Source organism: Mustela nivalis, assembly GCF_964662115.1.
Source record: "Mustela nivalis genome assembly, chromosome: 2".
Classification (NCBI taxonomy): Eukaryota; Metazoa; Chordata; class Mammalia; order Carnivora; family Mustelidae; genus Mustela; species Mustela nivalis.
In genome coordinates this window covers 162257217-162271250 of record NC_139021.1, presented here as the reverse complement: position 1 = coordinate 162271250, position 14034 = coordinate 162257217, and the positions used below count along the sequence as shown (strand labels likewise).

Genomic DNA, 14034 nt, shown 5'->3' with positions numbered 1-14034 from the left:
CCTCTCGTCAGCCTGAAATTAGGATGAGCCCTCCATGCGGCTCCCTTCGGGGCTCTCTGTTAAGTAAAGATGCCACGGTGGTTCGACCAAAAGGCCTCTTTGTCTGAGGCCCTCATGGCCCACACGTCCTCTGCCCCCAGAATGCCGGTCTCTGTCGGCATGAAGAGCCCCTGTGTTCGCTGCTGGGGCTGCGCGAGTCCTTGGCCGGCCGGGGCCTGCGCAGCGGGTGGGTGGCAGCGTGCTGGGCGGGGAGGGCGCGAGCGTTCCAGGCCGGCTGGAGACCTGCCCTGGCTCCCTTCCCTCGCCCTTTCAGGGAGGTCACCCTGGCAGCGAGTCTGCATGCAGCCTGGGTCCCTGGTCATGGTTGCCCTCCTGCGTCCTTCCCTGCCCTGCCCTGCCCAGCCCTTTGGTTCTGCCAGGGGCCCTTGCTGCACACAGGCCTCATCCCCGCTCTGTCCCCCTCTGTTGTCTCTCTCTCTCTTTCTGTAGATCTGTCTCTCCATCTGTCTCTCTCTCTCTTTGTCCCCCCCCCCCCCCGCCCCATCTTCCTCCTTCTTTCTCCTTCCTCGGTCTTTCTTTTCCCCTTCCCTCTCCCTTTCCTGGGGGAGAAAACAGCACCGGCCATGTAGGTTAGGTGACAACATGGATGCTTTGGGAGGGGGGGTCTGTACCCATTCTCCCTTCTGAGCCCAGGGTTTCGTTCCTCCCATGAGCACAATAGCCCCAGTGTCTCCGTCATAAACAAAGGGTGTCTGCCTCCAGGACAAAATGTCTACCTCCAGTGACAACGTCATCAGACGTGCTCGTGCAAGGGCAGAGGCTGCATCTGACTCATCCCTGTGACCCCCCAGCAGGGCCCCATGTCAGACGCACACACTGAAAAGCCCTCACTGTTTGTCAGATGATTGGGGTCAAGGGGCCCAGGATGGTGCCTGGAACACAGTTGCCCATTAAATGTTCATTTCCCTTCTTTTCTGTTTCCTGGCCTTCGTGGGATTGGATGTTAGGGACCCTCAGAAAGCCAGGGGCTCTAGAAAGAACAGCTGTGCATTGCATGATGTTGTCTTACCCGCTGCAGTTGGGCCTTATCTTGCCCAGGTGCAGGTATGACATCAAAAGGGACCATCATGGTGGGATGCCTGGCGCTCAGTGCCACACCTGCACGGTTACCTGACCAGCTCAGAGAAGAATTGAGCAGTTGCTTCCCTGTTCCTTAACACTAGACCTCTCTCCTTGCAACCAAAGACCACATGGGCATTTTTTTTCTTTTTTGCCCCATTATCATGTCCCACTACTACTATTAGGTATTGGGCTTTGGCACAACAAAACCCTTCTTCATTCATTCGTTTGAGCAAATACTCGTTGCCTGCCCGCTCTGTGCCAGGCACTCTTCCAGGATCTAGGGACACGCAGGCAACAGAACTGACTCCCAACTGCATGGAGCTTACCTTCGAGCAAGTTCTTTCCCACCCTTGACACAGCCTGCGGGCAGGCCACGTGTCCTCCCTGAGCCTTCACCTCTTTACCAGTAACATAAGGATGAGATCTTCCCTCAAGAGGACCGTTAGGAGGTTCCCAGTGACTCCGGACATGGAGGCCCCCGCACGCTTGGTACAGGGGAGATGCCAGATTGGGTCATGACCCCTGAAGCAGCCCCGGTGAAGGGGGCCCAGCGAGGCACAGGCACATTGCCAGGCTTCTGTTCAGCTCACCCCTGACCTGGAGCCTCCTCATGGGCAGTCCTTTGCAAGTCCCACAGGCCCAAGTTTTCCTCTCCCTTCTGGCTCTACCCCAGAGTTCCCTTGGCCCTGGCCCTCAGCCCTGCGTTGGCAGTGGCCTCTCCTGTCTGCACTAAAGAATCATTCCAAGATCTTCTCTGCACATGAAGTGCAGCGGCCAGGAGCAGGGCTTCACCTGGTCTCACGCTGCCCCTGCCTCCATGTTGGGCATGTCAGGGGTCCCAGGTGCCCCAGGCTATGAGGTATGGAGTATGCCCTGGTCTGGTGCACAGCAGGAGCTCTGACCATGCCTGGCAGTCACCCACTACTTTCCAGCAGCAGACTCTCAGGCCTCTCTGGGTGACAAGCTCACGGCTGGCCCATGATCCTACCGGGACAGTTAACCCCCACACGGTGCCCATCTTCTCCTGTAATTGTGCAGTCCGTATTTAGAGACAGTGACTATCTGGCATGTCTAGAAGGTGGCTAGTGGGAGATGAGGCTGGTAGAATAAGACCTTGGGTTGTTGGGCTAAGGATCTTGGACTTCCTCTGTGGCCAGGAGAGAATTCTTTCAGGATTCACACAGAGTGACTAACTCCTGAGGGCCCTAAGACTTGAGGGCCATAAGGATCAATGGGCATTGTTTTTTGCTTTGTTGACTGGTTGTTTAGTTGGCGAACTGGCTGGTTGAATGGTTGGTTGGTTGAATTGTTGGCTGGATGGTTGATAGATTCATTGGAGTTGACCAGTGAGTTATTTTTATTACTTGACTAGTTAGTTAGTAGATTAATTGGCAGGTTGGCTAATGGGTGGGATGGATGGAGAGCTGTTTCATTAGGTAGCTGATTGGTTGATTTGTTGATGGGTTGTCTGGTTGGGGTGGCCGGGGTGGGTGACTGGCCAGTTGGCTGTGTCATCCACGGCACCGTCCTTGAGCCTCTGCCATCACTGGCAGCCCAAGGGGACCCTGCTTGGGGTTTTCATCACACCTAATGCCCTTTCTTCCTGTTTTTCCACAGGCACTTGTTCGGCTGCCTCCCCACATTTCACAGTGTGATGAAGTCTTTCGGTTCTTTGAGGCCCGACCAGAGGATGTCAATCCCCCAAAAGAGTAAGTGGTAGTTCAGGCCTCTTCTTTGTGCCTTGAGGTGTGGACGAAAGTGGAGGGCAGCCTGGAGAGGCTCAGGATGTGGGGACACAAGGAAAGGAAGAGATGGGCCAAAGGTATACGGACCATTGTTCTCCAGACTCTTACTGCCTTGACCTCCTTTCCCTTGACCCCAGGGCTGGCAAGGGAGGGTGTCTGTGCATTTGGGGGCAGGTTTCCCTGCACACTCTTTCTAGCTCCCAGGTTATTGTAAGGAGCAGATGAGGTGAAAGAAAGTCTAACGGTCCCTCTGCTCAGATGTCCAGGGTTGACCGTCATTAGTAGCTGTATTTACGGAGGAGGAAACTGAGGCTTAGTGAGGTTAGGTGATTGTCCGAAGTCGCATAGCTAGTTGGGTGTGTGACAGGCAGGAGGCTCTAACCCAAATCTTTGATTTCTAGTAGTCCGGTGCTGGCTGGTATTTCCACGTTTGGGAAGAAATGGGGAACCAAGCAGGTGTCTCTTCTCTCTGGAATAAGAATGCTCTGGGTCTGGTGGTCAAGATGATCTACCCGGTCCTGCCGGTTTCTCACCCATACGACCAGGCTCCGCTGTGAGGGCCACCCTCTCTTGCTCAGAACAGTTCCCTCACCAGACTGGGTTCTCAGTGGAGACAGAACTCTGGTTTCCACCAGGGGCTGATGCACAGAAGAGGGCAGACAGGGAAGAGTGTTGGCTGGGGAGAAGGTTGGGGTGCAAGAGATCACATCCCTCAACATCTCTTTCCCCCTAAAATCTCAAAGTACAAGGATGGGTGGCTGAGAGGCAGATGGGGTAGGGACTGCAGGGGGAAGGGAAAGAATTGTTCGAAGGAATGACCTGGGGCAGGTGGGAAGAGGCCAGAGGCCATCTGGGGATGGGGAGGAAAAGCCTGAAGACAAGGGTGTGTGTTGCGTGGCTCTGAGGGCACCATTCCCGGCACTGAGTGTGTGGTCTGCACATCCGTACATGGCAGTCCTGCCGGGAGGGACCCTTCTCTTTCCACTTGTACTAGAGGACTCAGAGCCTAAAATAGCCTGGGCCCTCGGGGGAGAAAAACCTACCAGCCCAGAGGCTTGCCGTCTCTCTGAGGGCTGCCATGGGCTTAAGAAACGAGCAAATACTACAGACCATCAGAAACTCATCAGTGACGGGTTCACAAGGTAGACTCGTGGAAAGCCACAGAGACTAGGAGGAGTTCACGCCCCAACTCTACTGCTTACTGGCCACACAGCCTCGGGGCGGGTCACTCCGTGGCTTCCCTGAGCTTCATCTCCCTCCTCTGCCACAAAGGGACCGGGATGAGTCCCTGCTCTGGCTCCCTCCAGCAATTATCTGTGAAACTCAGAGGACATGTGGGCTGGGCCAGAGCTTCGTCAACAGTGAAACGAGACAGAAAAGCGTGCTCTCGCCAGAGGGAGAAGCGTGTCCCTCGCTGCACCTGCTGTGTCGGGCTCATGAGAGGGGGACTTGTGTATTCTTATCCCCACATTACAGATGTGGAAACAGGCTCACAGCAGCAGCCTGAACTTGAACCCAGATTTTTCAGGTTCATAGAGAGGCCCATACTCTTTCCACAGCTCCCGCCTGCCCTCCTGGTTTGGGAGGAGTCGGGGACGGTGGTCCTGAGCCTCTCTGTGTCCCTCTCCGTCCTCCCCTCTCGGTGCTCCTGCCTTAGCCATCCTCACTCTCCCAGGGCAGAGGAAGGCTCCAGAGACCCCAGCAGTGACCCGGGTCCATCCGGCTGTGATGGTCTCTCACAGCCTCCCCTTCCTTTTCCACTTCCTTCCATGGGGAGAAAAGAGGTGTCCCTCCCCAGGCGATTGTCATTGAAGTCCCATGTGATCACTTGACCCCCAGAGGAGAAAGGAGTACTGCCGTCAGGTGAAGCAGCCAGTGCATCGCCACGAAGTCACTGACCCTGCCCTTGATCTGTGCCCCTCTGCCCCGTTCTCTGCCCATCAGCTGCGTAAATTGGTCCTGTGTCACCTCCCCACCTGTGCACTCATGGCAATAGGTTAGCCTTCTGCTCCCGTCCAGAAGGTCCTCAGGAATGAGCCAACCAGGCGTAGGGAGACAGTGGTGTATTGGTGAGGCAGTGGGCATGGCTTTGCCCAGCCGGGCTCTGGGATCAAGGTCTGCCACTCTGGGCTGTGTCTCTGGTCGTTGGCTCAACTTCTCTGTGTTTCTGTTTTCCCATCCCTAACACATGATAACATGGGACTCGTGGAGTGGTCCAGAGGGCTGACAGGTAACAAGTACATGAAGACAACCTCGTCAGGGCTACTGGCCGGTAGGTAGTACTCCACAGTCTTGTTCATGGACACTTGTAGAACAGAAAGGAATGTGACCCAGTACACACTCTCCGCTGCAGGGGAAAGCATTTGCCCCCAAGTCACCATGTCAGGGGGCTTATTGGCCCCTTTCTTTAGGGGCTACCAGCCACCTGGGCTGGCTCACAGCTGGTCTGGCAAGAGATGGCCTGAGACCAGGAAGCCCTCCATCATGAGACAGACCTCAGGCTCCAGAAGTAGGGTCAGCTGTGGATAGACAGTTCTGAAGGGCTTCTCTTCCCTGGGCCCTGCTCGGCCTCCAGGAGCTGCCAAGAGGGACGCATGTTCCAGACCACAGTGTGCCTGCCGTTAGAGCCCAGACCCGTCGGTGACCCAGGCCTGACAGGCTGACGATTCATCAGCCCAGAGCCTGCACCCCCCCTCCTCAGAGCCGCTTCAGTACACCTCCCCCTCCATCCTGAAACATAAACACAGGCTCAAGTAACAGTGTATTTTGACTCAGGGGCGACTGTAGAGCGGCTTATCAAATTATCAAAGCCTGTGGATTTAATTGGAATTTTGCAGATAACCCCCTGGCTCTTTCAAGTGTGAGGCGCAGGGGCCCTTCGGGTGTTCACAGGGCCTGGGGCGGGGGCCTGGGTCCCATTTCTGTCTTGCTGGGAAGGCAAGGCTGTGGCAGCCCAGCCTTGATGGGGGAGGCGGACCAGGCCGGAGCTCCCCGGCTTGGATCCCAGGCCGCTGGCTGGCTTCTGTGGGGGAGAGCCCAGCCCTTTTCTGAACTGCTAGCCTCGCTCTCAACCCCAGCCCCACGCAGAAAGGATGTCCCTTGAGGACGGACCCTTCAGGTGAGCCTGACCCAGCACAGCCATGGTGGCGCCCCGTCGTCGCGCGGCCCCCGGGGAAGGCAGCTCCTGTTCTCCTGCCTCCCACCACAAGCACACGTGTAGGCTGCTGCTGGGCCGGCCCGAGCCCCGGCATCCGTGCTTCCTTCCCTCCACCCTGCCATCCACGCAGCACTCCCTTCAGAGCGTTTCCGGACTCTGACCGCCTCTCACCATCTCCCCGGCTGCTCCCCTGAGCCACCCTCTCTCCCGTCCTCCTCTGGATTCTGGCCTCCTGACTGGCCTCCCTGCCTCTCCCCGCGCTCTCTAGGGTCCATCTTCAACATTTCGGAAGGAAGGGTCATTTAGAGAGATCCGTCAGATCGTGTCGCTCCTCTCCTCAAAGTCCTCCGTACCCCCCATGTCCCTCAGAGCAGGGCCCCCTTGGCCTGGCCTTCCCTGCCCTCAGACGCCACCCTCTGCCGCTCCCCCACCGGACTCCTCCCCAGCCACGCTGGCCTGCCGGCTGCTGCCTGCACCTGCCAGCGGTGTTCCTGCCCTGGGGCCTTTGCACTGGTTCTTGCCCCTGCCTGGGCCCCGTGGCCTCTCTCCGAGTGAGCCCCTTGGCCTATTCCCACACCTCCTTCCAGTCTTTCCTCACAGAGCTGCTCGGCAGGGCGGGCCCCGGCCTTCTGCTAAAATCCACTCAGTGCTTGCCCTCCCCTTCCTGGCTTCGTCCTTCCTCATGGAGAATGAGTCACCACTCCCCCGTGGCCCATTCACTCATGGCTCTGACTCTCGGTCCCTCTCCCTGGGACGTTGGTTCTGGGGGAACAGTGGTGCAGAGTACCCGTACTCTCTGCACTACGTCCCCGGCGCCCAGAGCAGGTGCTCAAAACGTCTGCCAGAGGAAGGACTGATGGTTCAGCCTTCATTAGAGTCTTACACGGGAGACAGACCGTGACGTGATTCCACAGAGGAGATCGAGGCCCAGACAGCCGCCATAGCTTACCTAGTCAGCCGGCTGGCAAGCAGCAGGGCCAGGATCCAAACCCCGGGGCAGCCTGGCTTCAGGCTGATACAACCGACCCCAGCCCTAACCCATCACTTCGCTCAGGCTTCCTAAGTCAGCCCCCTCCTCAAAGCACCCCCTTCTGGTCCTCAGCTGGCCAGGGTACATGGAGACCTGCCTTGGCCCCTTTGACCATTGTTTTCTTTTTTAAGATTTTATTTATTTATTTGACAGAGAGAGTGAGAGAGCACACAAGCAGAGGGAACAGTGGGGCGAAAGAGGGAGAAGCAGACTCCCCACCGAGCAGGGAGCCTGATGCAGGGCTTGATCCCAGGACCCTGGGACCGCGACTTGAGCTGAAGGCAGACGCCCAGCCATCTGAGCCACTCAGGCACCCCAACAGTTGTTTTCTGTTTGAAGACGATGTGTTCTTGGGAAGCCCAGTGGTTGAATAGGAATGTGCACACGTGTGTATGTACATGTGTGTACCTATGCACATATGTGTGTATGTGCACTTGTGTGTATGTACACGTGTGTACATATGCACATATATGTGTGTGTGCATGAGTGAGTGTCTTCATGGGGAGCAGAAAAAAAAGGAAAGATGTTACCTTTATTGGTTACTTCCTCTTTACTCTCTGTATTATCTCATTTAAATCTCAGCCTCCCCCCCACCACCCCGCCACCCAGCTGAAGTCAGCACTGTTGTCCCTATTTAGCCCATAGGGAAACAGAGGCCCTGGTGGTACATGTCTTGCCCCAGGTCACACAGCTGAGAAGCAGGGGAGGCAGGCCTTGGACAGGTCCACCTGTCTGAGAATAGGGGACACCGTCCTGTCAGCTACCACCCCACCCCACCTGCCACACACACACGCACACGCACACATGCACACACACACACACACACCCCTTGGGAGAGAACTGAGCATCTCTCCCTCCAGCCCCCAGCATATGGCCCCAGAGTAATGAGGGGTCGGGGAGCAGGGTGGACAAGACAAGCTAGTGATGATGTTTCTTAGTCTCCTCTCTGGGGATTCTGGGCAGCTGTGTGGTGGGCTTGGGTAGGGATAGCCTTAGTCACCAAACCCCGAAGGAGGCAGAGAAAGACACACCCCTGGAGCTCAAGGGAATTCAGTGCAAGACAAATTCTGGGTTAACCCTAACAAGCCCCCAAGCCCGGCTTCCACTCCCGCAGTGCCCAAGGTGACCCCTGGCAGGGTCCTGGGGCTACACCTGCCCTTTCTGCCCTCCCGGGCTTTGCTATGTTGGAGCCAACCCCCCACCTCTGGAGGACCGACCCCCTGCTGGGCTGGGGATCAGCTGGTCTGGCTTCCACAGGTGCAGGAGGCCCTCTGAGCAGTGGGCACCTGTGCTCTGATTCCCATGGGGTGTCCATGATGGCGAAGCGGGGGCTAAGGCAGGCCCAGGCTGGCTGGGCAGGACTTTCAGAGGACTCAACCATGTGACCCAGCAAATGCTTCTTTTCACAAATCTTAATTCTCACCCAACTGAAAGAGTGAACCCAAAGGCTCTCGAGGGGACCTCCATGAGGCCTATCTTTAGGGTCCTTGGTTGATGCATATTTCTGTTGGAAAGGGTCAAACCTGTAGGGAGAGGTCCAGCCTCATGAGGAAACCCCCCACCCCCAGCAAAGGCCTGTCACCTGCCTGTGCGTCTCTCTGGCCTCCTGGGCCAGCAACCCTGCCCTTATTCTTAGTCTCCTGTCACCACAGTGCAGCCAGCTCCTGCCAGCCTCCAAACCCGTGCCCTGCTGTCCCCTCCACCTGAAGCAGTGCCCTGCCCCCCCGCCCCACCTGCCACAGGACTGAGTCCCACTTTCTAGAAAGCCCCGCCTGTAGGCCACCCCCTAGCTGCCACGGGAGCTGCACTGACTATACCCCATGGGTCTGTTCCTGGGTCTGTGCCACCACAGGAGCCCACGTTTCTTGGCCCGGCTCTTGTAAGTGTGGACAGAGCTACACCAAAGTTGAGGCCGTTTAACAAAATTGTCAGTAAAACTGTCCACAGTCATAGGAGCAAAGTGAAGAAATTCTTGATCCCTCTGGGGTCATTGGTCTGGGTTCCGGGCCAGCTCTGCCTCTTGCTTCTCTGTGCCTCAGTTTCCTTATCTGTAGAGTGGGAATTGCGATGGCGCCTACGCCCAAGGGTCGTGAGGAGGTTGGCAGTCTGGCACACAGTGAGGTCAGCTGGGCTTGCATCCTCCTCCTCACTGGGGAAGGGAGGGCATGGCCACGAGATGCTGTCCCTCACGGCCTCGGGGCTGCATTACATCTTTCTTGTGCCTCCCGACTATGGCTGACCCTCTGCTTGCCACCCAAGCCCATGGCAGGGTGAGCATACACACATTTGGACCTCCTGTCAAGGAGGGCAAAACAGAGGCCAGGCTGGACTGCTGGATTCTCTCTTGTCACATGCTTTGCATCCCACACATCCATCTGCTGGCAGCCTGCAGCCTGTGGCCAGCAGGGCTCACGCCTACACAACAGCACCGGGGGCATGTGGTGGGGCCGCGAGGCAGGCTGCCCCCTGCCGCCCCCTCTCAGCTCTAGTCTCGGGCCTGTTTCCTCAGCCTATTTTTTCCCACGGAGCCTGGCAGGATCCTGGTCAAGGTCTTGAACTTGCATGGGAGGAGCAGAGCCTGCTAAACAGGTTTCTGTCCAGCCCCAAGGCCACAGACCTATCCCCTGGCTCAGACTGGAACAATGGCCCAGTGTTTGGAGGGACCTGGGCTGCAAGGTTGTGGGCCCACGGCCAGATTGGGTCAGAACTGTCCTTGCCTCAGCCTGCCCAGAGCACCAGCTTCTGGCCTGGGACTCCGCCTGAGGATCCCTGCCACCTGCCGTGGGGCAGTCAGGCAGACCCGCGAGAAAGGGAGGCTGTGCCACCAGCAGGCCTGCCCTGCGCAGAGTTCAGGGTTTGGGTCTGGAGTGTGGGCTGATGGAGAGAGTGCTGAGCAGGGGTCCATGAATGGAGGACAGGGCAAAGCAGAAGCAGGCAGAGGCTCGGGGCTGGGGTGGGCGTGAAGGCAGACCCAAGAAAAAGCCTCCTCTGGAGGGGCTTCTGGCCTCCCTTCCCAGTTGTAACTTGGAAGGGATGGAGGCCATGCCTGCCCCCTCCCCCCAGGGAAAACAGAGGCCGGGAGGACAGAAGGGACTTTGCCAGCCCTGTCTCAGGGGCCCAGACAGGACGGCTCTGAGAATCTGGGAAGGCTTCTCCCAGGGGCACCTGTCCTTAGTCCCAGTTGAATTCCAGGTCAGGCCCGCCCAGGAGGTAGGCTGACTGCTTTGCTCAGTGTTGGACTCCTGAGTTAGAATCCAGACTCCGCTGCTGATGGCAGGTGACCTTGGGGAGGAGCCTGCTCTGTGAGTCACACCTGCCTTTCCTCCCAGGAGTGGAGGAAAATTAAGTGGGATGATGTGTGTGAAGCACACAGTAGCTGCTTCCCTTCTCTCCTCTTCCCTGGGAAGCAAAGGGAAGGTTGTGCCAAAAGCCCTGGAGAGAGGGTCTCTGCAGTGCTCCCCGCCTCAGCGCGTGTCCACTGAGCATCTAGTATGTGTCAGGACCTCACAGACCGATGGACTTAAGGCTCAAGACTGCCAGTAGGTCGAAATTTTTAACAGAGTGAAATTAACTCCAGAGAGGGACGCCTGGGTGGCTCAGTCGTCAGGTGTCTGCCTTCCGCTCAGGTCATGATCCCTGGGTCCTGGAATCAAGCCCCGCATTGGGCTCCCTGCTCAACAGGAAGCCTGCTCTTCCCTCTCCCACTCCCCCAGCTTGTGTTCCCTCTCTCACTGTGTCTCTGTCAAATAAATCAATAAAATCTTTAAAATAAAATAAACGAACTCCAGAGACAACAGTCAGAACACCCAGCTCTGCTTTGGCCTTGAATAAATCACTCCCCACCTCTCCAGATCTGTGAAATCCTCTGCATCTGTGAAAGTGGCCAACAATACCCATGTGGTGGGGGTAATGGAAAAGCTCAAGGGTGCTAATGCCTGTACGTGCCTCGAGAGTGCCTGACCCAGTGCAGCTCATTCCCAGGAACTTCTGTTCTCCTTCCCTTTCTTCCATGAGCCCAGGCCTGCATGCACAGGGTCACTCTGGGAAGGCTGGGGGAACGGAAGTGGTCAGCTCCGCAAGTACTTGCCAGGGTTGGTTACTGATGGGGGGGTGGCTGCCCCCCTCTGCCCCCAGGCACCCCGCTGGCTATCGAGAACTCCTGGGCATCTAGCTTCTTGGCCTTCCCCGGGGAACTGATGCCCTGGGAACTGGACTGGAGAGTCCAGTCTCCCGCCCTGTGCTTTGCTGTGTCCCGATTAGACCCTTGCCTGCAGGCTCTGCCACCAGCCATCTGGCCAGGGATGTGGCCCGCACTGTCCCTCCAGCCTCTCTGCCATTGGCAGCTGCACGAATAGTCTCTTTATACTGACAGGTGAGAGAGCCAGCTGGATGGAGGGACCGTGGGTCCCCCGGGAGCTGCGCACTTGGGACAGCACAGAGTTTCATGAAGCAGACCGTGCCCACCCCCTGCTCTGGCCCCCTTTAACCTGGGTGGGCAGGTGGGAGCCAGGTGCCCACAGGAAGCTGGTTCCAACCCACTTGAAAGGGGCATGGGCTCTGGGGAACAAGGGTTTCTGAGGCCCCGGCTGTCATGCTGGGTGGGAAGTACAGGGAGGCCACCTAAGCAGCCCAGCTCAGGGCAAAGGCTGTGTGGGCTGTGGCTACAGAGAGAGATTTATTCCATTTCCAGGCCTGGTGCCGGGGTTTAGCTCTTGCCAGTGGGAGTGGGAAGGTTAAGGGATAAGGATAAGGAAGGGATAAGAAAGGTAGAGGGGTCCCAGTGTGTGTTTCCCTGAAACCTTAGCCCCAGGAGGATGGTCCTGGTACACAGGTGCCCAAGGTGCCCATGGGTCTCTTCCCTTGCTCCCAAGGCCACAGGATGAGCGCCAGCCCCCCCCGCCCCGAGCCCAGGAGGCCTGCTTTGTAGTTATGTCACATTCAAGGGTGTCTCAGCTCCCCTCCCTTGTAGTTATTACCCCTCCATTGTAACCAGTCCTCTGGTTAGCCACCCCACAGGGAGCCCATGGCAGAGCTAAGCCTCGAACCCAATTCTTCAGCCTCCTAAACTAAGCCTTTCTCTGTTGCCATCCAGGCAGGAGCCATTCGCTCATTCAAGCATGTTTGGTCATCGTCTTGGTGTGAGGCCCAGGACCGTGGAAGTGGACACAGCTCAGCCCTCCCTGTGGGGAAGCTTGTGGTCTGAGGGGACAGACTGCACGGGCAGGGCCTGGCTTGCCTCTGTGGGAGGCAGCAGAGCACGATAGGGCTCTGGCTAGCACCAGGGCTCCGTCCCCACCTACTCTGTGGCCTAGGAATTATTTAAATGCCAAGACCTCAGTTTTTTCACCTGTAAAATGGGCCTTATAATAATAGCTGCCAATTCAGTGGAAATAGGAGAAGTCAAACAAGTGATGATACAAGCGATGGGCTGTCCAGAGCAGGGGGCAAGCCTGGTGAGGTGGTCAGGGAAGCCTCCCTTGAGAGGTGGTATTCAAGCTGGGAGCGAGGTCAGAACCACCCACTGAAGGGGAGTGGGAGACAAGGACAGTCAGGTCAGAAAGAGCCTTTGAGCCTGGGGCAGTTTCAAAGAATTGGAAGAAATTGTGTCTTTCTGAAGACTGAATGTGTTGGCTAGGGCTGGGCCTGAGGCCTCCAGTGTCCAGTGGGTGACCTTTCACAGTCATTAAACCTTTGTATAGTTCAGCATCAGGTGAAGGAGCAAAATCTGGGGTTCTCTAGGGTCCCTCCTGGCTCTGACATTCTGTGATCTAATCAGCACCCTCTGGCTACTGCAATGATCCAAGCACATAGCAACCGGAATCTGCAGTGGTAGCTGAGGGCTGTGAGGAGGAGACATTTATAGACATGGTTAGATGTGGAATAGACAAGCGTTCTGCAGGTCATATGATCTTCCCTTTCACAAGGCCTGTACATTGGAATTTAGGCACCGCTTAACTTTGGGTGATTTTAGTGCTTGGGATCTGTGCGTATCTGGCTCCACCTTGTGGAAACCTTGGACATTACAATTGCCTGTGTCGGGACAAATACCCATCGGCAGATACCGTCAAATAACTGTGTTGGGTCCTTGAGCATGATCTTGTTTAACCATCAGTATAATCCTGTGAGATTTATGCTTCCTTTTTGTAGATGAGGAAGCTTAGGCTTATGTTGGTTAAGTTACTTCTCAGCTAGTAAGTGTCAGAGGCTGGATTCAAGCTCTTCCAACTTCAGATATGTGCCCCGCTGACCACAGAGGGGTGTGTGATGGAGAGAAGCACAGGGGCCATGACTAGGGTGTCCAGCTCCAAATTGCCAGATGGGGCCCTTTATCTGACTGTAGGGCAGAATAGTTGAGTCAGGACCCCATGGTTGCTGCGGTCACAGAGGGGGTAGTTGAAAGTACACCTGAGGGCACTTTCCAGATGGGGGGACTCTTAAAGGAAAACCCAGACTTCTTGTCAGCCGACATCCATGAGAAGATACCAGGCTCGGGAGCCCCGGGGCCAGTTCAGGGCGCCCTCCCTGAGACTCCCACTCCTACCCCCAGCCTCCAGAGCTCCCAAGAGGGCCTTCCTGCTGTGGCTCAGACTTCTGACATGCTTCCAGAACCGGGCTCATTCTCTCTTCCTGAAAAGGAAGCCAGGTGGGGCCCAGACTGATACCTGATTTTGGCCTTTCTCGGGCCCAGCTGTGACCCCAGCATCAAACCAAGCCCTTGAACCCCTCTCACCCCTTCTCTCTCATGTGGCCCACTTCTCATTGAAGGACCCGGAATGAATGGGAATCCCCTTCCCTTTGCCCCACTCCGGGACACATAGCCCAAGGCTCTTGCTACCTGCGGCTAGGCAGGAGATTTTATTTTCAGACAGCCTTATTGAGATAAAATTGACAAACAAAAATCACTTGTTTGAAGTGTACAATTAATCTGCTGATGCTTAGTAAATTTCTAAGAGTTGTGTAACCATCACCACAATCCAGTT

At 56.5% G+C, this 14034-nt stretch overlaps 1 protein-coding gene across 5 annotated transcripts in view; it reads left to right on the top strand.

The window, feature by feature from the left end:
- The window catches only part of SH3PXD2A (SH3 and PX domains 2A), a 233736-nt gene that overhangs the window by 121655 nt on the left and 98047 nt on the right, over positions 1-14034 (top strand). For all 5 annotated transcript variants that reach the window (XM_082722448.1, XM_082722446.1, XM_082722447.1 and 2 more), the window contains one exon: positions 2740-2831. In XM_082722448.1, the coding sequence (XP_082578574.1) occupies positions 2740-2831 (92 nt within the window). The remainder of the gene's footprint in view (positions 1-2739; positions 2832-14034) is intronic.